Source organism: Lissotriton helveticus, chromosome 2_1 (assembly GCF_964261635.1).
Source record: "Lissotriton helveticus chromosome 2_1, aLisHel1.1, whole genome shotgun sequence".
NCBI classification, from domain to species: domain Eukaryota; kingdom Metazoa; phylum Chordata; class Amphibia; order Caudata; family Salamandridae; genus Lissotriton; species Lissotriton helveticus.
The window spans coordinates 1,508,127,485-1,508,155,284 of NC_136059.1; the positions used below are offsets into that span (position 1 = coordinate 1,508,127,485).

The following is a 27,800-nucleotide window of genomic DNA, read 5'->3' on the forward strand; positions in this document are numbered from 1 at the left end:
AGGGGACAGAGCCTGGGTCACTTGCCAGTGACCAGGAAGGCGATGAGCGGATGCCCACCGATGTCGGGTGCTTGCAGGTGAAGGTGAAGCTTGACTCTTCAGCCACGAGGACCAGGAGGCATCGACGACCAGGTGCTGGATTCGAGCTGACCCACGAAGGATGTCGAGTTCTGCGGTGTCGGTTTCCGGATTGGACCCAACACGCCTTGGCAATAGGAACCCACACAGAAATCAGAGATTGGCTTTGGTGCAGACCAGCAAGGTCTGAGGGAATCGCCCTTTGGAGGGGAGTCAGGGTACGTCTGGAGCAACCAGGGAAGCCCAAAGGAAAGAAGAGTTACATTCGTGGGGCCCCACCAGTCGACGGACCAGGGATCGCGAAGGGGCCTCGAGCAGAAATGCTAGAAGCGTGCCCACAGAACACTCGTGGAGTGTAGGCCCACAATCTTCGGTGCGGATGGTGCTCGGGGCTTAGACTACAAGTAGCCCAATGCACAACTTCGGAAAGCTCGGGAAGTCTATGCACTAGCAAATGTGCACGTGTCCAGGCGTTCCAGTCCCACATCACTTGTGAGGGCTGCGGGGTCTCAGCTTTGCTGCGATCTCGTGTCGGCCTCTGAGAAGTCTGGAAGTCTCCTGAGTCGCAAATACTTCAAAGTCAGGCTGAGCTTCGATAATGCAGACAGGCAAGATGCTTCTTTGGTGCCGGTTTGACCCCAAGCGAGATTCGTCCGTTTTCTAGTTGTGTAGAATGTCAAAGTTCCTGGATATATGTATCAGAGTTTCGTCCAGGTATAATCTAAAGTCCTGTTGCCAGGGGTCCCTTACTTATACTAAAGAAAGGGGTTGGACATGCTCTGGGGACCCACCTATGGGAGGGTCTAGGGAGAGGAGTGGCTACACCCCTTTCCCTTTGTCCAGTTTCATGCCAGAGCAGGTGCTGAGCGCCCCTGCAACCGGTTTGAACTGGGGTATGCACAGGGAATTCAAGTGTGCCCCCAGCACTGTCTGAAAAGCATTCTCTGAATGCACCTACCCATCCCCAATACACTAAAGCCTGTCTGGGAGGTGGTTACACCTCCCTGTGACAGAAAACCTATTGTCTAGGCCTGCCCTGCCGGAGTTTTGTCCAGCAGCAGGAGGTCAGACCCGTGTCTGTGGCTGCAGCATCCATTTTGTGATGCTGGGGTGCTTTTAAACTAAAACTATTACCGATTAGGTCAGTGTGTACATGTCTCTCCCTCTAGAAGGGTGGAATTCTACCTCCGCCGCCAGGACTGGCGGGGGGGGGGGGGGGTAGGATTCCTAAGTGTTTGACACCAAACACGACATGTTTCCATGCAGCCATTCCAAAGTTAACATTTACCACGAGGTTATAATGCACTTAAGAGTATATGGTCTGGCTGATTCACAGAACAGCCTCAGAGAATAGGCTCTGAAAGCTGCAGAGGGGCCCAACTCATGCATGAGCACCTTCTCACACAAAACCAAGCACTCTGCCTTCAGGATTGATAAGGCCTGCCATAGGAGTGACTTATAGGTTTATATGTGCCAGTGATTAAAGGTAACCTATATATTAGTAAGGGGTGCACACACCACCTTTCCAAGCTGCAGTAGCAGACCTGTGGTGCCATTTTGGAAGGCTTCCCAGGGGTGACATAATACATGCTTCAGCCCCTGGTAGGCCTCCGGGGTACCTATACCCTTAGTACCTAAGGTACCAATACTAGGGACTCGCAAGGGTAACCCAGTAACCAATCTGGAGTGTACCTAAAGTACATGCAATCATTTTAGAGCGAAAGCAGCTAGGCTGGGGTCCTGGTTAGCAGGGCCCCAGCCAAACTAAAGTCGAGAAACAGTGAAACACCAGCAAAAAGTGGGGGTAACCATAGTAAGGAGATCCTACTCTCCTACACTCATCAGAGGAAAAAAGGTTATCCGCTCCATTTTTCATTTACTTGGTGTCACTTGATTTATCAGGTTTCGAAGTCTCTATTGCTTGTCCCAGGTTGTTTTGTATTATGTTTTTAACCAATGTTAATATTTGAAGTGTATTGATAATGCATATGTTTTTTAACTTTTTTAATTATTTTGAATCTTGTAAGGAACCTAATAATAAAAATATATTATATATTTTTCATATTACTCTTTTGGTTTCTACTTGGTGTTAATGATTAGGCCCTGTGATTGACAGTAGTATGTACTTTTATGCTTAAAAGGAGCCCAAAGGGATCTTGTTTTTGACAGAAGTGTCTATTTCTGGTGTCCCTTTGGTGAGGAGGACCCCTCTCTCTTACTTTATAATTTGTGCCACAGAGAATGCCATGGCCTGACCATCTGAATCTGTAGTATCCATGCCACATCTAGTCAATTTAGTTGCCTGTTGGCCATCCCATTCATCTGTTCAAGATTAGATCAGACTTCATCTGGAAGTGATGGCAACATAGTCCGCATGGAATCCCACAAAGCATGAGAAAAACGCCAAAGTACAAATGGCTTGTTAGTGGACCTTAACGCAGAACTAATAGAGGAAAACATGTTTGCTACATGAGTCTTGTCTGCTAGAAACTCTATCCGATGAAACATTTGGTAGAGAATCCATATTCTGTGAGCCTGAAGAGGCCTGAACAACAAACCTACGAGTGGTAGGATGCCTGAGTAGGCAAGCTGGATCTCAAGGAGCATGCAGGTGCCTACAAGATGTATCACAGTCCACCGAGACCCCCATATCAGGCTTAGCCCAAGTGTCCAACAATATGTTGTGCAGGGCATCACCACATTTGTTAGAACAAGCTCCACATTTGTCTGACCTTGATAAAGGACATCAGGCAGGGGTACAGTGGACTACACCGTAGAAAGAGATTATTCTAAAGCCAAAGCCCCTCTCCTTAACATATCTGCAGAGGCGGAACTCTCCTCGGTTGCAAGACTAGGAGGAGAAAGTAGTCCTGAGGCTGAGAGACTCCAGCCAATTTGCCTCACCAAGCGCAGATAGCCAATTCTCCTCCATAAGAGGTTGATTAGTCTCAGAAATAGAGTGTAATAACCCAGACTTCTCCTCATCTCCTACTACAAGACGACTTTCAGAACCTCCACCATGAGAGGGAAGTGGAAAAATAACCTTCCCCATAGTTAGCTCTATCGAATCCGCCGAGAGGAGAAATGGCTTTGATAGGCGCCGCTGATGTCAATGCCAGAGTCTGTTGATCAAGGATGAACGCCGAAGGTGGAAATCCCTAAGGGTTGTGCACCGGTGCCGAAGTGGTGTGGACTGAAGCTGACCCAACGACTCAAAGGGACCAACTGACGGCAAGGGCAAACCCACCAGCGTTGCTCCTCTCACCTCCATTGGGCCCGACTGCACTCCAGGGGAAGGTGGAGGCCCAAAAATGAGATGCAGAGAATTTTAGTATTCTCTCATTTGGGCAATCAACGGCCGGCTCCCGGAAAGACGGGGAGGCGCTTCGCTACATGGACCTAACATGGCCACATAACGTTTGATATGTTAACACTTCTTCAGGGCTTAAGTGCAGATATTGCTGCTTGGAGGAATTTGATTGGAATTGCACAATGCCTATATAGTGGAAAGTATACAATAGAACCACATGTAAAAATACAAAAACAAGAAGGAAAAAGGACCAGTATTAACATTCAATAATGCATTAATTGCATTTAAAAAATAAATGTCTCTTTATACTGAAATATTCCTAGATTTAGACTTTACATCCGTTCCTACTTATGTTATCATTTACCTCTGTAGAGACTATTTCTTCACTATAATTTCAATCATATTTCAAAGTTAAAGACCATACTTAAGTTTCCACCTTGCATTGGAATCTTATCCAGCATATTATAATTATCGCTAACTTCGTGAGAAAGCGGATAACTTTTATTCCATGCAACTTGAAAAAATGTAACAAAAAACCCTGGCATGTTGCTTTTAGTATAAGATTATTCAACCAAGAATGCCTTTGTTTCTTAATCAGGTGATAAATGAAGAGTTGAGCCCAAATGTGTATAAATATACTACTTCAAAATCCCTTCTGTCAAACCTGCCAATGAAAAATTGAATTGCTAAAAATATTGCCGGGTGTATTCACTTCCAAAATAATTTTTCCTGTCTTTCCCAGTTGGGTCATTCTGTAATATGTCTTTTGTAATCAAGTGGAAATACAGATTGCTTTATCTCATCTTTTGAACTATTAACAAATAGTGCCCATTGTCTGGCTGGCATCCACCTGACCCCTGCAAATATCCACTGTTCTTCCCTGGTAAACATTGTGTATGGTAAACAGTTGTTAGTGGTGAGACATAGCTGTTTACTTGTCAGACAAGATCCTCTGTATTCCAATAGGCCAAGTTAATTTTGGTACAGCAAAGGAAGTGACCTTAATGTTTGAGTTTTGGGAGGTAGCCACAAATTGTGTTTCAGCGATATTCTGCATATAATTTGTGCTGCCTTTGGTTCTGGCACCATGCAGTGCGTCAGTTCCTTTCAATCAATCAGGGGTTCTAAAGCATGGCTACTCACCTGTGAGGATTTCAAGGCGCTGCGGGGGGCACAGCGGATCAGACAAATTGCCGAGTTCATCCAAAGAGCCAGGTCTTGAGGTCCTTCCTAAATTGCGTCAGTGAGTGGGATTTCCTAAGGTGGATGGGCAGGGTGTTCCATGTCTTTGAGGCGAAGTAGGAGAAGGACATTCCTTTGGTTCTGGTCTTGCGGATTCATAGGGCGGTAGCCAGGGAAAGCTTTTATTTAGAAACCTTGGAAACCTTTCATTTAGACGCTAATGCTATCAGCTTATATCGCTATTGGACTCTGAGCAGAATCTACCATGACTTACACCAAGCTCTGACCAGCACGCAGCCTTTGAGCAACCCTTCAGACTGATATATTCAGTAGGTAGGGTCCAGACTTGATATAACCTTTTCCGCACGGATTCAGACAATAGCCGATGAAGGGGACTGTGTTCCTCAGTTTGATGAAAACTGGTATAAGGGGCTTCAGATTGCCAGTGGGCTGGATACTGGCCTTGTATCCCCCTGCTCAATACCCCCGCCCACACACACACAAACACACATTCCCCCACCTCACCCCCCCCCCACACACACACACTCTCCTGGTCCTACCACAAAGAAAAGCACCTCTTTCACTGTTGTAAAGCGAAGGTCCGCTAAGTTTCTAGATTTGCCACTACCTGCTATGTAAGTAAAGTCTAATATCTTGACAATGTACTTCATCTTGGTCCGTTCTCCACAGAACCACTATTATTATTTCGAAGAGGCTCTTACAGATTCAGTTCCTGTCCCTTCAGCATCTGCAAATCCGCTTTAGTGTTTCCTTACCAGCACTCAGCCGCACTGTCTGAAGCAGTATCAGATATTTCCTCCAAAGGTGCAAGCCATCACTTCAAACAAGTGAGTCGTCCAAGTTGTCTATCAGGTGTACACCCTCACTTTTCTTCCCCCTCCGCTTCACGTTCCACCACCATTAGTGCGACTGATGGAAGACCACCTGTCTCTCTTGCATCAGGAAGTGGGTAAAGGGGCCTTAGAGATATTCTGAAGTTGGAAGCAGATGTTACCACCGCTACTTGCTTATGCCGTAGGATGAGAGAGGCCTTCATCTTATTTTAGATCTTTTCTTTCTCAACGCCTTCCTGCAGAAGGACAAATTCAAGACTGGGACCCTGCAGACGTGATGGTGGCATTGGCTCTGCAGTACCCTTACTTTCATATTCCCACCCTGCATGCCCCCAGGCACTACCTACAATTCATAGTGGGCCAGGAGCATTTTCAGTTCACAATGTTCCTCTTTGGATTCACCAGATCCTCTTTGATGTTCACAAGAGTGATGTTGGTGGTCACAGCACACCTTTGGAGGTCTGGCTTAGCAGTCTTCCCCTACCTTGACTACTCACTGCTAAAGACCGACTCTCCTCAGGAAGTTGTCAGCTATCGCCAGAGTACAGCAAACCTCCTTATGTGATTATGGTTCATAATCAACATGCCGAAGTCACTTCGGACTCCTTCTCAGACAATACTGTATATCCGAGCTATTCTGGATATTGTATGTTTCATGTCTTTATCCCTGTGCATAGAGTCCAAGAGATTCGGGCTATGATGCATGTATTGTGATGTTTCTGCCTTTGTCCTGGATCGGAGTGCGGATGACTCTGAGGCTCTTGGAGATGCTGTCCTCTTGCATGCTGTTTGCCAGTCTAACCAGATGCCACATGCAGTCTATGTAATGGGACCTCAAAACCCACTAGGCTCAAAATAGGAGGCATCTGTTGGATGTTGTGCAGATTTCGAAGGAAACTCCAAAAGAGCTGCAGTGATGGCTTTTGGACCAAAATTGGGTCCGTGGCAGGCCTTCTTACTCCACCTTGAGATGACCATGGTCATGAATGCATAACTACTGGGCTGGGGAGGCCATCTGGGAGAGGTGGAGATCAGAGGCCTCTGGTCCCTGACGGAGACTTGACTGCACATCAGTTTTTTGTAGTTGAGGGTGAGTTGCTTGGAGTTGAATGTTTTTCTGTCCACTATGAGAGGAAGGCTGGTGCAGGTTCTCCTACTGACACTGGATGCGGCCCAGAGAATGAGGTACCTGGAAATCATGGGCATGAGAATCTGTATCCCAATCATGCTGCCACTTCCGGTGGACCTATCACAACAGCAGGGCAGGGTACTGCCCCTGGGCCTGCACAATTTGCATCTTTATGCTTTGAGATTGAGCAGTTGGCCTCCTTCAACCTTCCCCCTGAGGTCGTTGGTGTCATCCTGGCAGCGAAGTGCCCCTCCACAAAATCTTTGTACACCAGCTGTTGGGACAGACTTGCAGCTCCATACAACACCTAACAAATTGGCCCATTATAAACAAAGTTGTCTGATGTTTTAATGTTTCTCTCCTTACCTCAGGAAAGACGTAATTTGGGCACTGTTGAGGGCTACTTATTGGCTCTTTCAGCTTATTTTACAGTTGTCGGATCAGCCTTAGTTATTTATGTCACCTGTAGTGAAAAGTTTACAGCATTTGTTTCCACCAAAACCCTTTCTGATGCCCCAGTGGGACTTGGACATAATCCTCTCTTTTTTGACCTGCGACCCTTTTGAGTTGCTGCACAGTTGCCTACTGAGACTTCTGACATTGAAGACTATCTTTCTCATCACCATATCATGGGCTAGGCGTGTGAACGAGCAGCAGACTTTTTCTGTCAATCCCCCTTTTACATCGTTCTTTCTGGATACGTTGGTGTTGAGGACCCAAGCCTCCTTTCTACCAAAAGTCATCTCTCCATTTCATGCCGGCAGCCTATCACCCATCTGGCATTCTTTACTCCACCTCATCCCTCTAAGAAGGAAGAAAGACTCCATTGTTTGGACCCCAAGAGGGCCCTAAGCTTCTATATCGATCGTAGCAAGGAACATTGAGTGGACATCAGTTTGTTTTTTTAAAGCTCTCCAGAGTTAACAAGGGGTAAGGCAATGAAAAACCTCTTCTTGTTTCTCTACCATGCCTCTTTGCCCTTACAAAGTGTCCGGCAACCTTATCATCTAGAGCCCAGTCAGAATCTTTCTGCCTGGGGAGGTCTGGCACCCTGAGGAATTCAAAAAGTGAGGAAACTGTTTACCGTAAATCCACCACTGTTACCAAAGGTAAATAACTTTTTTGCACCAAGTGTTAGAGGGCCAGATGATGTAGGCATTGTAAGGAGCTTCAATTGTGAAAAACCTGGGACCTTAGAAACAGGAAGAGGACATTCTTGCTGTAAAACAATTGCTAAAGATACTGGTCAGGGGAAATGGTGCTTAATGAGAACTTTAACTTTGGATAATTCACGTCACAATCTTGAAAAATAGATGGCGCTTTGCCCAAGTACAGTAGAAAATATCCACATGAGAACACCAAATACCTGGGATAAGAAGAGCACTAGGAATTTCAATTTCCACACAAATATGAATCCAAAATGCCACCTAGTATTATGTAGGGGATATGGATTAGGAGTGTGCAAAGTTTCAGGAGTTCACTTTTGCAAGTATGTTGAAAATATATCTGAAGCTTTGCCAATTTATAGTGAAAGCTTTGCTAATAATCATTGTAAGCCTATCTGTATCAGAAATAAAGGTATGAGGGAAATAGTGACAGTCGAGACCCCTTTTTGTTTCTTTCCGAGCTAGCTTTGAAGAATTAATACAGGGAGAGGGTGATGGAACGCATTCCCATTTCTTTCGAAGGTGCAAGCAAAGTATCCTTGGTAGGGCAAACACAGCATATCTGAAAGAGACACGTTGGTGATAGATTCCTTACCCAAGAATATCCCCAGGCGTCAGACTGGATCCGGAATTATTTTGCGTAGCAGTACCCATGCGCGTCGGTGTGCGTCGTCCGCGGCTCTGCGTCTGGCGTCGTGGGCGCCGTGATGACGTCGTCTGAGAACGTAGACGCCGCCTCCGCGTGCTGACGTCAGTTCTTTTTTTTCCGCTCCAGCTAGCGCAGATCTGGAAAAAGTTGTACCCTAGTCACTTTTTGACTAACCTTTTTGATCCATTTTCGAAGTCTATTCGACTCAGACTGTGCCGGTAGGGATGCCCGAGTTTAAGCCCTGCGCCGACTGCTACCGACTGATGTTGGTTACCAACCCCCATCGCCGGTGCCTGCACTGTTTAGGCCTGGACCACGAGGACAAGTCCTGCTCCGACTGCTGGGCCCTGACGTCTAAGGCTCGACGGGAGTGGTCCCGTAAGCGACTCGAGCTTCGGCAGTCAGCCCCGTGCCGCTCGAGGCCCCAGTCCGCAAGGAGGTCAAGGGACTGGTCGCGGGGCCGGAGCCACCACAGTTCCGGGAGCCACCACAGTTCCGGGAGCCACCACAGTTCCGGGAGTCGTCATAGGTCTTCGGGCTCGAAGTCCTCAGGTAAGAGGCACAAGAAGTCGAAGAGGCATCATCACTCTTCTGACTTCCCCGCGACGCGGCCGGGGGTTCGGGCGACACCGCTCACGCGGCTCCGCTGGAGCCGCAGGTGTCGCGGCCTGCTCCACACCCGCCGGTCCCTGGGCAGGACGCGACGCCGGAGGAGATTGCAGACTTCCTCAATGGCCATGAGGTCGCTCGCTCCTCCGTGTTCCGCGGCGCCTTCGGGCCAAGCGGCTCCGACTGGGTCCCTACGCGGGCCGCGCGCTTCGGCCCCGGCGCTGTCGGTGACTTCGGTCCCGACGCCGGTCGACCTCACGACCTCGCCGGCGTCAGCCCCTCGAGTGTCGCCCCCGGCACCGTCCCTTGTCCTGCCCTCGATTCGGGTCCGGTGCCGGAGCGGCGCCGATGGGAGATTTTTATTTCTATGAACCGACCCCATCTTTTGAGCCTGAGTACCAGGCGGTGGGTGATGAGGAGGATTGGGAGGGGTCTGAGGACCCTCTGGCACATGAGTGTCAGTCTTCTGTGGACTGGACAGGCGAGCTTGGGGAGGCCAGTGGTCTGGACACTTTGCCCAACACTGGTTTTGGCTCCCCTCCTAGCGTGGCTACGGAGGAGGGGGCTGCTTATAGCGTGGTGCTGATGAGGGCGGCCATGGCTCAAGGCCTTGGGCCTTGAGCTCCCCGTCGCGGCCGTGAGGACTAACCTCCTCACTGAGGTCCTTAAACCGCAGTCAAGCTCGGCCGAGCCTCTGCTGCCGTTTATTTAGGCCTTGTCAGACGTTCTTTTGGGCACTTGGTCCAGGCCCGCCACAGGGCAGCCTGTGGATAGGAGCGTGGCCAGACGCCACCGCCCGGCTCCGGGTGACTCTTGCTTTCTGTCTACCCACCCCACCCCTGAGAGCCTGGTTATCCAGGCCTCCAATTCCCAGACTGCATTCCCGTCGGCTCCCCCGACCGGGAATCCAAGAGGTACGAGACTTACGGAAAGAAGGTATTCTCCTCCCTGAGTTTGGGATTGCGGTCAGTCAATACCGCCTGCCTCTTGGGCTGCTACACCCACTCTCTGTGGGTCACGGTCGCGGCCGTGCTGCCAGAATGCCCGATGGAGGTACGGGCTAAACTCGGCCAGGCCCTTGTGGAAGGCCGATATGCGGCACGGTTTTCTATCCGGTGTGGGCTGGACACTACCGACTCTCTAGGCAGAGCGATGGCAACGACGGTGGCGATTCGTCGTCACGCCTGGTTGAGGTCTGCCAATTTCTCGGCCTATGTCCAAAACACACTAATGGACATGCCGTTCGATGGCCGTCGCCTCTTTGGCGACAAGGCAGACCATGCGCTTGAGCGCTTTAAGGACTCCAGGGCTACGGCCAAGTCCTTGGGCCTCTCTGCCCCGCGCCAGCAAACTGCTGCCTTTCGCCCCTTTCGTGGCCAAGGAAGAGGCGCCCCCACACGTTCTGCCAGCCACGTGCCGCAGACTACCATCCAGCGCGGTGGCGGACGTGGAAACCGCCGTGGCGGCGGTCGGGGACAGCGGCGAGGCCAGTCCACACCTGCCCCTGCAGCATCCGCCTCAAAACCCTCCTAGTCCGTGCTTTCAGGCCCATGTGACGCCAGTGGGGGGCAGGGTTCGCCATCACCACCTCTACTGGCGCACTGTCACATCGGACATGTGGGTGCTGCAGAACGTCCGAAGGGGCTACTCCCTCGCCTTCGAGGCGACCCCTCCAGCCATGCCACCACAGTACCACCGCGTGTCGGGGGATCACTTGCAACTTATGCCAGAGGAAGTTACGGCCCTCTTGGCCAAGGGGCCATCGAGCGCGTTCCTGGGCCAGAAGTAGGGTGTGGTTGTTACTCCCACTACTTTCTGGTACCTAAGAAGGGCAAAGGGGGCCTACGCCCTATCTTGGACCTACAGAAGATCAACGGCTTCCTCCGGAAGGAGAAGTTCAAGATGCTGACGTTGGCTCGGGTTTTAGCTGCCCTAGATCCTGGAGACTGGATTGTAGCGTTGGACTTGCAGGACGCTTATTTTCACATCACCGTCCTGCCGGCCCACCGGCGTTAGCTGCGGTTCATGGTAGGCCACGAGCACTTTCAGTTTACCGTGCTCCCCTTCAGCCTTACCAGCGACCCACGGGTGTTCACGAAAGTGATGGCGGTGGTCGCTGCTCATCTGCGCAGGCTAGGGGTTTCAGTCTTCCCCCTACCTCGATGACTGGTTGTTGAAGGCGGGCTCGCCCCAGACAGTCGTCAGCCACCTCCAGACTACGGCCGACCTCCTGGGGTTTTCCATCAATGTGCCGAAGTCACACCTGTGTCCCTCTCAAAAGCTCCTCTTCATCGGAGCGGTTCTGGACGCGGCGCAGTTTCAGGTTTATCCTCCCGAACAGCGGGTTCGGGATATTCAGGCTCTGATTCCGATCTTTCAGCCTTTATCCCGAGTCTCGGTCAGGTTGACGCTGCGGCTTCTTGGGCTGATGGCCTCCTGCATCCTTCTGGTGCATCACGCCCGGTGGTGGATGCGGGCTCTGCAGTGGGACCTGAAGTTTTAGTGGGCCCAGCATCAGGGCAACTTGTCCGACCATGTCTTGATCTTGGAGGGCACTGCAAGACAGTTGCAGTGGTGGCTCACGGACTGCGATTGGATCAGCGGCAGATCCCTCTCCCTACCCCAACCGGAGCACGTTGTTGTGACGGACGCACCCCCCCAGGGCTGGGGGGACCACATGGGAGAGGTGGAGATCAGAGGACTCTGGTCTCCGGCAGAGTCCCAGCTCCACATCAACCTTTTGGAGCTGCGGGCGATCCGGCTTGCACTGAAGGCATTCCTCACCTCTGTCCGGGGGAGTGTAGTGTAGTGCAGGTGTTCACGGACAACACCACCGCCATGTGGTACTGCAACAAACAGGGCGGGGTGGGGTCGTGGACCCTTTGCCAGAAGGCTCTCGGCCTCTGGCAGTGGCTGGAACATCAGAGCGTGACTCTGGTGGTTCAACACCTGGCAGGTTCTCGGAACGCCAGGGCGGACGAACTCAGCCGTCGGTGCATGATGGATCACGAATGGCGTCTGAACTCGGACGTGGCGCAAGGCCACTTTCAGCAGTGGGGAGAGCCTTGGTTAGATCTATTCGCCACAGAAGAGAACGTGCAATGTCATCAGTTCTACGCGTTGGAATTTCCAAGGCGGCACTCGCTCGGCGACGCTTTTCGTCGCGAGTGGAGTTGCGGTCTGTTGTACGCCTTTCCGCCTATACCACTTCTGCTCAGAGTGCTGAAGATCAGGCGCGACCGGGCCAGGTTATCCTTGTGGCTTCGGACTGGGCACGAAGATATTGGCTACTCAGCATATCTGTCGATCCCCCGATTCGTCTGCCTCTTCAGGAGGACCTTCTGTCGCAGCAGCAGGGGATGGTCCTCCACCTGAACCTGTCCAGTCTCCACCTCCAAGCTTGGAGATTGAGCGGCGACAGTTGAGGCCATTTGACTTGCCTCCTAAAGTTTGTAATGTCATTCTGGCAGCCAAGCGTCCCTCCACAAAGTCGGTATACGCCTGCAGGTGGAACAGATTCGTGGCATGGTGCACAGCAAAGGCTGTGGATCCACTCTCTGCCCCCCTTTCTGAGGTTCTCCTCTTCCTTCTTTCTCTTGCCCAGCAGGGCTCTGCTCTGGGCACTATCAAGGGCTACCTTTCTGCCCTTTCCGCCTTCTTGAGGCTACCTGATCAGCCTTTGTTCAAGTCCCCAATTGTAAATAGGTTTTTGAAGGGCATCACACACGTTTCCTCCTGTTCCATTCGTGATGCCCCAGTGGGACTTGAACCTTGTACTCACTTATCTGATGTGCGCTCCCTTCGAGCCACTTCATAACTGTCCTCTCCGTCTTCTTACCCTTAAGACTGCTTTCCTGGTTGCTATCACCTCTGCCAGGAGGGTGAGTGAGCTCCAGGCTCTTTCTTCAAAACCACCTTTCCTTTCTGTCCATCCGGACGAGGTTGTGTTGCGGACAAGACCCTCTTTCCTGCCCAAGCTAGTCACAGCCTTCCACATCGGGCAGTCCATCACCTTGCCCACCTTCTTTCCGCCTCCACATCCCTCTAAAGAGGAAGGGAGGCTCCACCGTCTGGACCCAAAACGTGCGCTCTCATTCTATCTGGATCGCACACGCCAGTTCCAGGTGGATGACCAACTCTTTGTTGGTTACGTGGGCGCTAAGAAGGGACGGGGCGGTGCACAAACGGACCATCTCTCGGTGGATCGTGTTGTGCATCCAGGCTTGCTACTCCTTGGCTAAAAAGGAACCTCCTGTTGGGCTGAGGGCCAATTCCACTCTGGCCACGGCGACCACTACTGCCCTGTCCCCTTGCAGGACATTTGTCAGGCAGCTACATGGGCCTCGCTGCACACGTTCGCAAGACACTACTGCCTGGACAGCCAAGTCCGGAGGGATGGCTTCTTTGGCCGTCCCGTCCTCCAGGACTTTCTGGTGTAATTATTGGTTCGCAGACCCACCACCGGGGTTGGTATTGCTGGGGTATCTATTCTAAGGTAAGGAATCTATCACTAACGTGTCTCTTTCAGATGCACAAGTTACTACTTGTGTAACGATATATCTGTAAGAGACATTAGTTAGTGATAGATTCCTTACCGACCCACCCATCCTCCCCGTTCTGCAAACCGATATCTAGGGTTAAGGGCCCTAGTTTCATGGCACCAGTGTTGGTTCTATCATGGCTCTGCATTTCTGGCGCGGAAAATCTGTGTGTAAGAACGGACGTCAGCACGTGGAGGCGGCGTCTAAGTACTCCGACGTAATCGCGGCGCCGACGACGGACGTGGACGACGCCTACCGACGCGCATGGGTACTGCTACGCAAAAAAAATCCGGATCCAGTCTGATGCCTGGGGATATTCTAAGGTAAGGAATCTATCACTAACTAATGTCTCTTACAGATATATCGTTACACAAGTAGTAACTTGTGCTTCTAATCCTCTGCCTCTCCCTTAATCACAAGAAGACCTCCTGTAAGTTGTGCCTCACGTTCTGCTGCAAGGACGCCCTTTGGGTATTTAAGGGGAAAGAGCTAGTGGCGTATAAGATGCAGCAGCAATCTTCCTGGGAGATGGTCGACATTTTGGGGGAACATAAGTCCCTGGACATTGAAGAGGAGGAGGAGGAGGAGGTGGTGACGGGCCTCTGGTGACCCAACCAATGCTATCCTCGATCTCCATTCTGCCCTTCACCCTCGAAAACCAGACAAGGAAATCAAGCGCCTTGATGCTGCTTTTAAGCATGGGGTGATGGGGCAGCTATCCACCGGCGCATCGCCAATACTGCCAGCTTGCTGATGCGGTATGACACGTTTCACTAGGAGGAAATGTCGTTGCTGGTGCAGCACCTCTCAGAAACCTACAGGATGGGGATTGAAGGTGTCAAGTTGGCATGGTATATGCTGTCCACTAATTAAAGTGGGCACCTTGCACGAGTCCAAACGGCCCTTATGATGTATGAGGTCAAAGATAACCTTTAGAAAGCTATCCTAGTGGTAGCTATGGAGAGCAGCCTTCAGGCTTAATCTCAAAGGAATGTAAAGCAGCTTGTTATACCAGAATATCACCTCCTGAATTAATTAATTGAAGGAGAACTACACAGTAGTTAAATAAAGTTATTTATTAGTATAACCCTCTACTATCCTCTACACAAGGATAGAACTCCAAGCACACAATACGAGATTGATAGAGCAGTTGTAAGTAGCACAATACACAGTGGACTCCAGGGGGAGACCAAACCATATACTAAAATAGTGGTATAACAATCTTGACTTGAGTGAAGACAAGTCTGGAGCATGAAGAATTGCTGGAAGCCCAAGGTAGATGGGGACCCCACGGAGGGCAGGTGCAGTGTGCAAACATGACCGCCGTCTCCGTGCAATTCTATGGGGAAGTCGTGGTTGCAATTTTAAAGTTAAAGGACCCGTCTAGGAGGACTTCGAGCAAAACCTTTGGCACTTAAGAGGCTGGAGAGCCACACCACCTGTGGATACCATAGTATCAGAGTTACCTATCCCAGAGGAGCCTGGTGCATAGCTCTGAAGTGGTGTTGAAAACCGCTGTCGTTTTCAATGGAGGACTGTGAAGAAGTACTGCTGCCTTGAAGGTGAAAAGGGTCCGTGGAATCCATGTCGGGTTTCTGGAAGGAAGGAACCTGAAAGCAGAGGGGACAGAGTCTGGGTCACTTCAGAGTGGCCAGGGGCTCTGTAGACGAATGACCACCAATTTCGGGTACTTCAGGTGCGAAGAAGGGATGCTTGACTCTGCAGACACGAGGAACAGGGGAAGTCTAGGACGACCAGGAGCCAGATGCGAGCTGTCCCCCGGAGGATGTCGAGTACTGAGGGGTCGATGCCTGGCTGGAGCACTAACAAGCCTTGGCAAAAGTAACCAACGCAGGAAGGTCAAACAGGTTACGGTGTGGACCAGCAAGGTCCAGGGGACTCACCAAGCAATGAGTAGTCCGGGCACGTCTGGAGCAACCAGAAAAGCCCAAGAGAAATCAAGGTGACCCTCAGGAGAACCCACAGGCCGAAGGACCAGGAGTCGTAAGGGGACCTTGAGTAAGATTGCAAAGTACCAGCCCACGGAGGACTCGCTGCGAGGAGACCGGAGTTCTTTGGTGCCAGTACTGCTCAGGGTTAGGACTTCACGGAGTCCAAAGCACAAGCTTGGGAATTGCCAACAAGCATTTGCTACTGCAAATGGACGTGGTGCACAGGGGTTCAGGTTATGCCGTCCGCACGAGGGATACTGGCCTCAAGCTTGCTGAGAGGGCAGATCGACTTCAGGGACCTTCAGAAACCCACCTCCTGTGTTGCTGAAATCTTCGGAGTCCACAGGAGCAGCAGACCGGTCAGTTGCGGTGAGGTGCCTGCGAGGGTAGGGGAGTGACTCCTTCACTACAAGGGAGATTCTTCAGTTGTCTTTATCCCTGCACAGAGCCTGTATGGAGCAAGGGTCAGACTAAGCTTTGGACGGAAAGGGGGACGAAGTTGAGCCCAGTCGAGGCCAAGGGAAGTCCAGATGGTCGAAGGTCAGTGATTTCTTCTTGTAGAATCTTGTCCATGTAAAATCTAAAGTCTTTCAGCCAGGTAAGCCCTTTGTACCCACGGGAGAGGGTTGGACAGATTCAGTGGACTCTCCTAGGGGAGGGGAGGGGCAGGACAAAGAGGAGGTTACTCCGATGTCCTTTGTCCAGTTTCACGCCAGAGCAGGAGCCAATGGTTCCCAGAACTGGTTTGAGCTGGACTATGCACAGAGACACCAAATGTGTCCCATGTGCAGACTTTCAGGCACTCTGAGTGCACCCACCCCGCCCCAATACACTAAACCCTGTTTGGGAGGTGGTCACACCTCCCTGTGACAGGATGCCTATTGTGCTACCTTCCTCTGATCAAGCTTCGCTCAGCAGCAGGAGGGCAGAAATGTGTCTCTGGTCGGAAGCATCCATTTGGTGCTGACCGGGTCGAGAAGGCTGGCACTGGATAGACCAGTAATCCCACGAAGCTTTCTTCTGAAGGGTGGAATCATACCTCGTACACTGGTTACCGGTGTGAAGGTATGATTCAAAGGTGTTTGATACCAAACACGATAGATTTCTATGCAGCTATTTTCGAGATCACATTTACTGCGAGGTTATAATGCACCTCTATCCATATGTCCGGCTGAGTGTCGGACAACCTGGGAGAATTGTCTCTGAAGGCTGCAGAGAGGCTCTGCTCATGTAGGGGCACCTGCTCACCTAAAACTCAGCACCCTGCCTTCAGGATTGATAAGGCCTGCTATAGGGGGGACTTATAAGTTTTAAGTGTAGTGACCATAGATAAAGTGAACCCAGATCTAAAGTAAGTGGTGCAAGCACAAGCTTTCACAGGTTGCAGTAGCAGACCTGTAGTTACATTTTGCATGGCTTCTCATTAGTGGCATAATACATGCTTAAGCCCATGGGATGCCTCTGGGGTACCTATGCCCTGGGTACATGCGTACCTTATACTAGGGACTTTTAAGGTTAGCCCAGTATCCAATCTGGAGTGTACCATTGTACATGTATGTCAATTTAAAGGAGAAAGGAGATAGACTGGGGTCCTTATTAGCAGGATCCCATTCAGACTAGTCAAAAACAGTGCAACATCAAGCAAAAAGTGGGGGTAGCCATAAGAAGCAGATCCTACTTTCCTACACAAGGTTATTTCAAATATTCACTCTGCACTAGTTTGCTGCGGATACTCCTTCCTGCTGTAATAATATGAACATTCTGGTGCGCCGACATGAATAGCTATGCATTATTATGCATGTTGGTGGCTCAAAGCAGTGGTGCAGCACCACCTCCTCCACATTCCATTTATTGAGAAACACCTCTTTGAGCCCCAAGTGAATGTGATGCTGAAAAACATAAAGGAGATCTAGTAACAGAGATTGATTCAGTTAAGGAACAGGAGGCTGGAATCAATACTCAACAAGGAACAAATGCCTCCTGTACCAGAGGAAGAGGTGTGGCGCCGCGGCCAGGGCGACTGACGCTGGAATCTGGGGACCACGGTTCGATCCCCGGCTCCGGCGGCAGGTTAGCCCAGCACCATGTGACTCTGGGCAATAGCTCGCTTAATCTTCCCGACGGCCCCCAGCGCCTAGAGACCCTTACGGGTGATTGTGCGCTTTACAAATGTGGACTTTACTTTACCAGGAATTCTTCCAACTACAGAATACTTTCTTTATCTGCATGAGAAATTCCTTCATTTATTTCATTTTAAACATTTGATTCAACAGTACCACTGTTTAGAGCCCATCACTTTATAAACACCAAAACTCACAATATGCATTTGACCATGTCATTGTTTTACTACTCATGTTCTTTTATTTTCAAAAAGGACACTTATACAGTCTAAATGGCGAATTTTCTTTTAACACAACACAAAACGATATGTACAATAAATCTATATACAATGTTACGAAAGCAAAGCATATAAAACATTGACTTTTATCATCTCATTTGTGATCTATTGTGCAGTCCTACTGTAATCGTTTGGTATGGAGTCTCTGGGATAGCTAAGACCGCTCTATACAAGCTCATTAAAGGTCCAAAGTGAAGGTCAGGGAAAGCCTGTGTAAAATCTATGTGCCTGTCCTTTTGATGTCTTCGATTCTTTCAGTATAAGGGCTCCCTTGGCCTCTGTGTGGGGAGTGCCGACGCGTTTCGACCTTCTTGTTGGGGACCGAGAGGATTTTCAGAAGGTCTTCCTCAGGGCTGGGTGTTTGTGTAGGACTCTGATGAAGTGTGTCATCATTTTTCTAGAGCCATGTTCTTGGTCCTGGACGGTGAAGCAGTGAGCTTCTCTTCCTTGACTTAGTTTGAGTTTCCTTACAGCGTGCGAATCCGGGGTTCTGTCCTGGGTTCTGTACTTCATCTCCGCTTCCTCGCGTTGTCCTTTTCATCGACAGCGGGGTTTGTGCCAACAACCTCATGCATTGCAGGCCTTGCTTAGACACACTTCCCCAGGTGAGCATTACCACAGACCTATCAGTCACCACCGGTAAACATGATTGTGCAAGGTGCCTAGGCCCTTCAGCATTCTGTCAACACCTCAACAATCTAGGCAGACAACATGACCGCTTTATGCTACAAATTGATGAAGGGGGCACTCACTCCACCCCTTCCCAATCTGTCTTCACTAACCCAGGACATCTGGCACTGGGCAATCCACAGCAAAATGCTCCTGTTAGTGGAGCATCTGCTGACGGTGGACGACAACTTTGCGGATCTCCTAGCAGGATGTATCAACAAGTCCATGAATGAGAACCCTACCTAGAAGTCCTATACTGGCACTTTCAGCGGTGGGGAACCAGTGCAATCAACCTCTTTGCCAGTCCAAAAAACACAAAATTCACAAACTTCGCCTCCAGATTTCCAGTTTATGGACAGTGCATTATGGGTGAACTGGTCAAGGACATTTGCCTACGCTTTTCCTCCTCTCCCACCCATTATGTATGTGGCGTGGGAAAGGAGCCATGTGTCCATGACCTTCATCCTAGCAAACTGGGCCAGACTGCCTCGTCCCCTGTGCTACTAGAGATGTTCATCGGCCCTCACAATTAGTTACAGATCAAGCTAAATCTTTTTTCACAGCAACTTGGCCAAATCAGGCACTCAAACCCTAAGTAGCTCTACCTAGCGATCTAGCACTTGAGGACTTGAAGCTTGGCCACCAAAACCTCCCAGATGAGTATGACCATATTGCATGAGGCTCGTACACCTTCTACATGGGCATGTACTCAAGCCAAGTGAAAGAATGTGTTAGTTATTGCATCTCAAAACATTTAAACCATTTTAAGTTCAAGGTTCAAGACATCAGTTAGCTTTCACACCTACAGAAAACAGGCCTTGCATATAATCAATGTCTTCACCCTAGCCGCTGTAGCTGTGTACATGCAATATAGGGAATGCTCATCACTCCTCCACATTCATGTGGTTACATCATTCATGGAGAGACTCAAAATCATACCCTCAAGAACTCCACCTGTCCCTGTGTGTGGTACCTTAAAATAGTTCTCACATGGCTTAAAGGTCCACCTTTTGAACCCCTACACTCTTGCAATCTACATTTTATATCCTGGAAAGTGGCTTTCCTAGTAGCTATTACCTTGCTGAGACATATATAGTCACAAGCACTTATTATTCAAGAACTATTCATTCAAATGCACAAAGACTAGTTGGTCCCTTGATTTAATCCAAAGTTCTTGCTCAAGGCGGTTTCACATTTTCACATCAACTAGACTATTTAGCTGGCTGTTTTCTTTCCACAACCCAATTCAGTAGCGCAAAGAGCACTGTAAGACTTCAAGCTGGCGCTCTTGAACTACACTCGCTGGACCATTTTCTTCATCAAAACTGACCAACTTTTTGTAGCGTTTGTTAAAACCTAAGTCACCTCGTTTCCAGGGCTGGCATTGCATGATGGTTTTTCAAGTGTATTTTAAGCATTCCACGCCAGAGCTGCACTCTGTACCTCCTAGGGCGCACACTATAAGTAAAAGGTGTAGTTGACCATGTCTTTCTTAATTAAGTTCCCATGCCTACACATCTGAATGGAAGCTACTTGGTTAATGCCATACACCTTTACAGAGCACTACTGTCCACATACTAGTATGTCAGCAGGCTATGGTCGGCCAAACTGTGTTATTAACATTGTTTGAAATATCAGCATCACCGGCCCCCTAGGTACTGCTTCGGAGGAAACTGCTTTTCAGTCGATGCAACTCCACAAACAGACTATTACTCTGGCCCTTATTCTCACTGAAATTGTAAATGCTTTTTTCAGCAAAGGCATTACCCCGGCTTCCTTCACAAATCTGTTGTTAAAGTGCTTCTTAAAAAAATAACTTGACCCTTATGTTGGGCAATTTCAGGCCCACATCTCCTCCCCTTTTTACCAACATACTGGAAAAAGTTGTTACCGATCAACTGTTCACCTTTGCAGAGATCAATAGACTTCTAAGCAAAAATCAAGGGGTCTTCTGACCCGGTTGCTCCGTGGATTTGGTGATTCTCACCGCAGTGGATGAGTTGTGTACTCTGATTAATAAGAGAGGCTCAGGAGCATTATTGCTGCTGCATCTTTTCACAGCATTTGACACTATAACATTCTTCTTGACCAGCTTAACTCTCTAGGAGTCGAGGATACTCCAATCAAAGGGATTGGCTCCTTTCTAGGAGAATGGGTACAAATCATCCAACCGAGCACTTTCGCTTCCTGTGCTTTCCTGATGAGCTGAGGTGTTCTTCAAGGTTGACTGCCTTCTACTCTTTGGATCAACCTACATATTGTCCTGTTTGCTAAACTGCTCACTCACTCAAACGCTATGTGTTATATTTTACACGGATGACCCCCAACTGATCATTAACCTTTAAGGTAACCCCCTAAAGTCTTGAATCTCAGCATCTTAATTGATAATAATGCTCAGATCTCTAAACTTTCCTCTTTTTTTCCATCTTTCTGCACAGAATCATGGTATTGCCAGATAACCCAAAAAATGTCAAACACGTTGGTCAGAAGCATCCTTCATCTTGAAAAATTTGAGACTCTTCTCATCGAAAGTCTGTCTTGGCTACCTGTCAACAAAAGGACGTGTTCCAGTGTGATAGGCCCCAGGTCTAGAGCCCTAACCTCCTTGATTTTCATGCCAGTGATCAACTGATTAATTTCGGGAACGCCCTTAAAACACGACTGTTCTTTCATTAACAGTCTTCCTCTTTGTCCAGTGGCTGGATACAAGCACCATGATACGCTGTTTGGCGTTTTTGTGTTCTATACTGATTTCTCCCATAAATAATTGCTGCCTTACATGCTGTGAACAGAAAATGTTACTTACCCTGTAAGTGTTAGTCTGTAGGGTGTAGTGCTGTAGGTTCACATACTCCCGCACTCTTTCCTGAAAGTTTGCAGTGATGGAATGTGTATCTTTCTCACACTATTTCATTAACAAGTTACATAGCACATGGCAAATCACTGTAGTCTTACTCCACATTACACGTTCACTTTTTACATGCTGAGCGGAAAACAATCTAGAGTGGAGTCTGAACCCATGTGTATTGTGGACTAATGGAGGAGTCGCACTGCGTCCTGTCACTCAAATTCTTCAAAGAAAAAAAAAACAATTTGTAATGTTCAATTTGTACTATCCAGGTCTAATACTAGGTGGCAGGAGTGTGCAGAGCATTTGCATCTACAGCACTACACACTACAAACTGGTGCTTGGAGGGTAAGTAACATTTTCCATCCACTATCCTCTAATGACACTGCATACTTAAAGCATTTCCACACTGTTGGCCTTGCAGCCTTCCAAAGTTAAAGTTGCTCAAGCACAGACAGGTGGATGACTCCTATGTTCGAATCACATTTGCCTTATCGCTCAGCACAACCAGTCTGACTTTCAGAAAATACTTAAAGGGCTGCCTTTGGCGTCTAGCAATTAATAGACTTGCATATCTGGAAGTGGTTGGTCAAGCAGCAAAGTGACCAGCCCGCAGCTAAACTTACTGTATATGGTTGATAATCCATTAAAACTGTCGCTTTCACCCAACGAACTTTACCTACTACTTTTGATGCACCAATAACCATTATTTCCCTATCTCTATCAGGACAATCATTTTATTTCTAGTATCGCTAGAAATTGCTGCAAGGTAGCAAGTTGGTCTTGAAAACCCAAAACCGATGTATAAGTCTAATATTAGGGCCTGAATGTAAAGTTACATTTAGGTGATGTCCTCGTATCTGCTAAACAAACATGTGGCTCGCAATCTTGAACAGTAGATTTCATTTGGGGGCTTTGCTCCCGTGATCGGGTAGTAATGAGGAGGGTTTTCTGTTTGTGTACACAATTGAGAATTCTTAGTTTTATTTTGTTTGTTTTTCTGTTCACTTTCTTAATCAGTCCACAATATTAATAGTGTTTTCTTACATTAATCTTAATTAAATTAATCTCAGTTTAGCAAAAAAATCGTACTAATTTATGACCTAGTAGGCACTTCTGTATGGAACTAAAAGTTTTTTTTATCTTTCTCCAGGAATTCAATCTAATCGATCGCAGAGAGCTTGCACCACTGCAAGAATTGATTGACAAGCTAACTTCTAAAGACAGATAAACAAAATTCAACGAGTGCAAATTGGCTTTTCTTTGAAGCAATCCTTCTTTACAATGTTAAGTTGTTTCAGGCAGCCAAGATCTAGTGTCTTTGCTTCAACTAGGGAAAACATGTTATTTTTATCTTGTGACGCACGGTAAAATATTTGCTTGTGTGTGTGGATTTTTTTTTTTTATACAAATATTGAGATGCTTCAAAGCTTCGGTCCATAGTTTTAATACAACCACTTTAGGAAAACTGTACTGTATCTTTGAGTTTCGAGTGTCTGCTGTATCACGCATAAGGCCTTATTTGCATACTGTTTTCTTCTCTATACCTGTACGTCACTGCACCTTGAATTTGATGCATAAACATTTTAAAGTGTTTTACATTCAAGACATAGAGACTGTTGTAGACTTTAAGTGAAACAAAGCAAGCATTGCCTTAGGGTGTCAGAAGCAGAACGCATACATTGATTCATGATGCCATGAGTGCGTACATGGCTTAAGTTGTATGAAATGTTTTTACTATATAAGAGCTTATTTTACTTTTTATGAGTTTGTCTATTAAATTGTGCCACCTGGAAGGAATAGAGGAGACCACAAACATGCAAACCCAAAGGTTAGTTTCCCAAAGGCACTTTAATCCTTGTGAAGACAAATTGAATGTGGTATTTGGCAGTGCTGGTGGGTGGATCCTGTGCTGGGCTCGCTGTAGCCTATCCATATTGTCTTTTAAAGACCTCTGTTGTCAAAGTGCCTTACCAGGCTTACTTCTGAGGTGCAAAGCACATGTATTATTGATCTGGGCCATTGCCAAAACTCTGTCAACTGCTAGTGATACCTGTTTTGGAATGTCTCACAATGAAAAGCCATATTTTGTTAGCATCTTTAATATCAAGCTTTTAATACAGGAATGAGAATATGCTTTAACACAGATGTATATTTATGTATATCTGGTATCCTAGTCTGCAGACAAACCAAGCAGCGGAGCCTATGGATTTACTGGGACTTCAAATTTGAAAATGCATGGCTGGTCTTATACTGCTATTCCATCCAGGGGTGTAATGAAGACTCCCATTGCTGAAGTTTCAGCCAAAGCTGTTCTACTTTTAAATTGATCATCTCTCGTGCGTAAGCAGATTGAAAGTAGGGTTACCAAAATAGTGTAATGAAAACTGTTAGCAATAAGAGCATTAGCAAACCCTTATCACTGTTTCATGGTTAGTGAAATGAAAGCTCATACCAGTGTCTGCTTGTTTGTCATACCTGCGCCTCTGAATGTCCAAATGGGATTATCGCTGTTATTGCACAATCTGATGGATCCTGTTTACAAATCGGGAACAGCTGCAAGGAATTCTCAGAGTTTCCGTGGGGATTATAAACTCACCAGTGTGGCCAAAGAAACATCGCCTTAAAAATTAAAGGGGGCGGGGGGAGGGCGGGAAACGAACCAAGAGCTTTGTAGAGCGCTCAGATTTTGACACTGGTGATTTAAAGCAGTCTGTGAACCAGAAAAGTTGCTGGATGTCCAATCTCGATGGCCACAATGGAATGCGTCAAACTACCATGTAATGTCAGTTTGTTGTTGGGGCACACTTTTTTGGGTGGGTGTGGCAGGTGCCAGCAAATTTCTTTTAGTTATGATACTTCTTTAGACGATTGTATCTTCCTATTAGATTACCAGTGTTCAAGTCGGCACTAGAGTATCTGCTACATTTGAATAGGTTTCCTAGCACTATTTACCTTTTTGTTTTCAGTTATACTTGTCTTCTGTCTTGACAGTTGCATCACACTTTTCTCATGTAATCTTTAAAGGCAAGCCTGTGTTTACCTGTGTTCTCTTAATGATATGCATCCTGAATGGCCTGTTGTACGATTAATGCTTCTGTAAATGTCAGGCAGCAGCTAGTTTTTTCCATGTGCTTCTAACTTGCCATTCTACATCCTGTCCCTCGTAGTATTAGGTGGAAAGGAACGCAACATACAAAAGTGTACCAACTTTACAAAAGAGGAACATGAATCGGCACTTGGAACTTGTTTGGTCTACAGTACTCAAATGATTAACTCCTGGACATGTTGACTGTCAGTGTTTAGTAAAAGATCACTAAATTAATGTCACTTTTTACACAGTGCCTGATGAGGGAATGTTCCATTTTGCTTTCAGCTAGTCCTTGTTTGTTGACTTGTCTCGTAGTTTGTACGAAATATGTCAGAATATTAGTTCAGTTCCTATGGTGTAAAAAAAAAAACTAGGGGCAGCTAAGCCTAATAAACAGCACACCAACTATATCCAGTAATTTTACACAAACATTGCCCACCACCATAGACTGGTTTCTACAGCCCCCAAAAAAGCCGAACATAAATAGGAGAGGTAATATAACCGTGTTCAGTTTCTTTCCTAAGTTCGATTTCCAGTTGCTCAACAGTTTAAAATGAATGCTCTTGAAGATTGTGTCCTTGAAAGTTCATCTTTATTCCAAGTCAAAATCTGGAATATGCACTGAATCAACAGCCAAACAGTTTTGCTCCTGAGCCAGAAAAGAGCTTCTTCTGGGCTATGATGTCACTTCTGGAAAAGGTTCTGTGGATGAGTAATTAGTGTTTGCTATTTTAGTTATACAAGTGTCCTATCAAATCTATGAAGCAGTAAACGCAATGTTCACAAATCGCAAACTGACAATTCCAGTGATCATTCACTAGTAACGTCATAGCTCAGGAACCATATAAAAGTAACTAGGAGTCCATTCTATTTCATGTTGCCCAAGTGGCGGTCTAGTCAGCCTCAAATGTCCGCAAGTCATTTGATGGTATAGCTTACCATAGTTTCAATTATGTATTTTTCCACTGATTCCAAACCAAGTCAAGCTTCATACTACTGTGCAGTTGTTCACCATCTGCATAAAGGCTTGGGTTTAGGAGTTGAGAGCTGCATTTTTGGATTAGAGCCATATTTTCTTTGGGTGCCCTGTTTGTCGTTGATTGGCTACAACTATTAAAAAAAAAGGATGTATTCAGTAGGCAGTGCCTGCTTACAAACATGAGTAAAGCATGTACAGAGTAAGATCTAACTTTACTGTAAGTAACTGCAGTAGACTTTGCAAACTACTGTAAGTAACTGCAGTAGACTTTGCAAACCTCTAGAGATAACTGCTTAAAGAAATAACATAATGCAGCTCTTGTTGAAAGGAAATAGATCATAGGTCTGCCACCCCTTGAATCATTTGTTCAAGTTTTCAGGACTTGCAGCTTTAAGTTTTTGTGGGTCCCCAATACAAGCGATATTAGCCTGGATTAAAAAACGCGTAGCTGCTTACAGTTTTAGAAAGATTGGTGTTAAATCCTACCAGATAGGTTTCTTTTGCACATTATTTAATATGACTAGACTGAGGATCATTTAGCAAAGCTATAATGGACGTCTGCCTTTGGGCTCTATTGTAAGAAGACTACCAAGTGGATACGGCCAACTTGTATTTCGTAAGTGGAATAGATACAGTCAAGTGTTCATAAAATAGTAACCATACCTATTTTTTCTGTTAAGCCTAGAAACAAAGATTACCTTGAGAACACGAGATGCTTTCCTTTGACTTTACTTCACTCTAAGTACATAAAAGGTGTTTTTGATCTCAAACACTCGAGCTTTACATATAGAAGAATACATTATAGTTATGGAGACATTTCCTTTTTACCTGCATACTATGCAGTGTGCATTTTGACTGTACCGTTATGGTAGTAAATGTCTGGTTGTTTTATAACCTTGACTTTGTATGAGAGTTTGTTGCTTTTCATCTGCATAAATGTACCCCCTCTACATTTATTCCTCCCTGCCACCTGTTTTAATACGTTTTATCATGCCGGCAAAGCTGGGGTTTTCTTTTCTTTTTATTTTATGTTAAAATTGCTATTTTAAATGCCCTTTCCATAGCCGGCCACATCTTCTTGTTGGAGTTATTACTTATCGAGACCAGTATTATTTCTGACATTTTTGCCCTTCTCTCTCTCTCGAGCCTACTATTTTACTGGTTTGTTTTTTCAAGTTCACAAAGTAACCAAATATGTAATAAATTGGTAATTCCTACATCGGGATTTTACCGATCGTATTGGACTCTTCAAAGCGACGTTGCCATTTCATATTGTGCTTTCAGGGGTTTAGTTTTTCTTTGGTTTTTTTTCTGTTTTTTTTTTTTAGCAGTTCCACACTTCATTTTATGTGCCCGTAAACAACAAATTCAAATTAAGTCCACGTTCTGTATGCCTAACTGCAGTCTTCAAATGGGGTACAATGCATTCTTTAAAATAAAATGGGCGTTAGTTGCTGTATTTTTCAGGGGACTGACGTTTTATAGCTTCTAAATTGCATTGTTATTTTTGTACATGCGCAACGAGCAAATGATGTTGGGGATGAAGGAGTGGGCTTACTTTGCTAAAAGGCAGCAAAATAAAAGCTGGTGTGGTGAAGGTTTCACTAAAGAATATTTTAGCAACTATTTTTGGGCTAAATAACACGTTTACCCGCTGGTATTTGCTTGAGTCTAGTGGTGACGATACTGATTGGCGAAAGTTGAGACAAGACAGGTAATGTTTTCCTTTATTGGAATATGAATCCTGGTTAGCGAGCAATGAAATATGCTGGTGTGATTTATTTGCTGAATTTTGTTGCTCTGCTGTTTCACTCGAAGCAATACATTCAAAAGTTAGTGAGGTTTAAAAATCATGCCGTCGCTGAGGTGAATTTTTTTATGTGGTGAAGTTACAAATAGATTTTGAATGAGCTATTAGCCACAATAGTAGCCTTCACATGTTCACACTTAGTTCCTTATTTTGACATCTGGAAGCAGTGAAAGCAGAAGTATGATTTTTTGATAAATGCAACATGTGGCCTACTCTGTAAGTTAACTGTGCCAATATTGCTTCTGATTCTAACACATTGTCGAATTACATTTTACTTTAAGCCGAAATAACATAATTATAAAAAAGTGAAAGTGTAAATCTGAAAATCCGGCACCACGTGAGAGATGTAAATAATGTGTATAAACTGTGATGGGATTAAAACAAATATTTAAAATCTCGGGGTGTTTTTCAGTAAAAGAAAAGCGAATGGTCTTTATAAGAAAAAACAATAAAATAGCTATGTTTGACTACAGTTGCTTGGTGTATTTATTTCCAGGCTCTTTTTTGTTCACCACCTAATTACTTAGTGTCATCG

General features: G+C 46.7%; 1 protein-coding gene across 1 annotated transcript in view; it reads left to right on the forward strand.

Moving 5' to 3' along the window:
- Positions 1–27,732, forward strand: part of MOB1B (MOB kinase activator 1B) — a 305,722-nt gene extending 277,990 nt beyond the window's left edge. Inside the window, exon 6 of the mRNA XM_078676405.1 lies at positions 22,539–27,732. Within this exon, the coding sequence (XP_078532531.1) occupies positions 22,539–22,616 (78 nt within the window). The 3' untranslated portion in view covers positions 22,617–27,732. The remainder of the gene's footprint in view (positions 1–22,538) is intronic.
- The last annotated feature ends 68 nt before the right edge of the window (positions 27,733–27,800 follow it).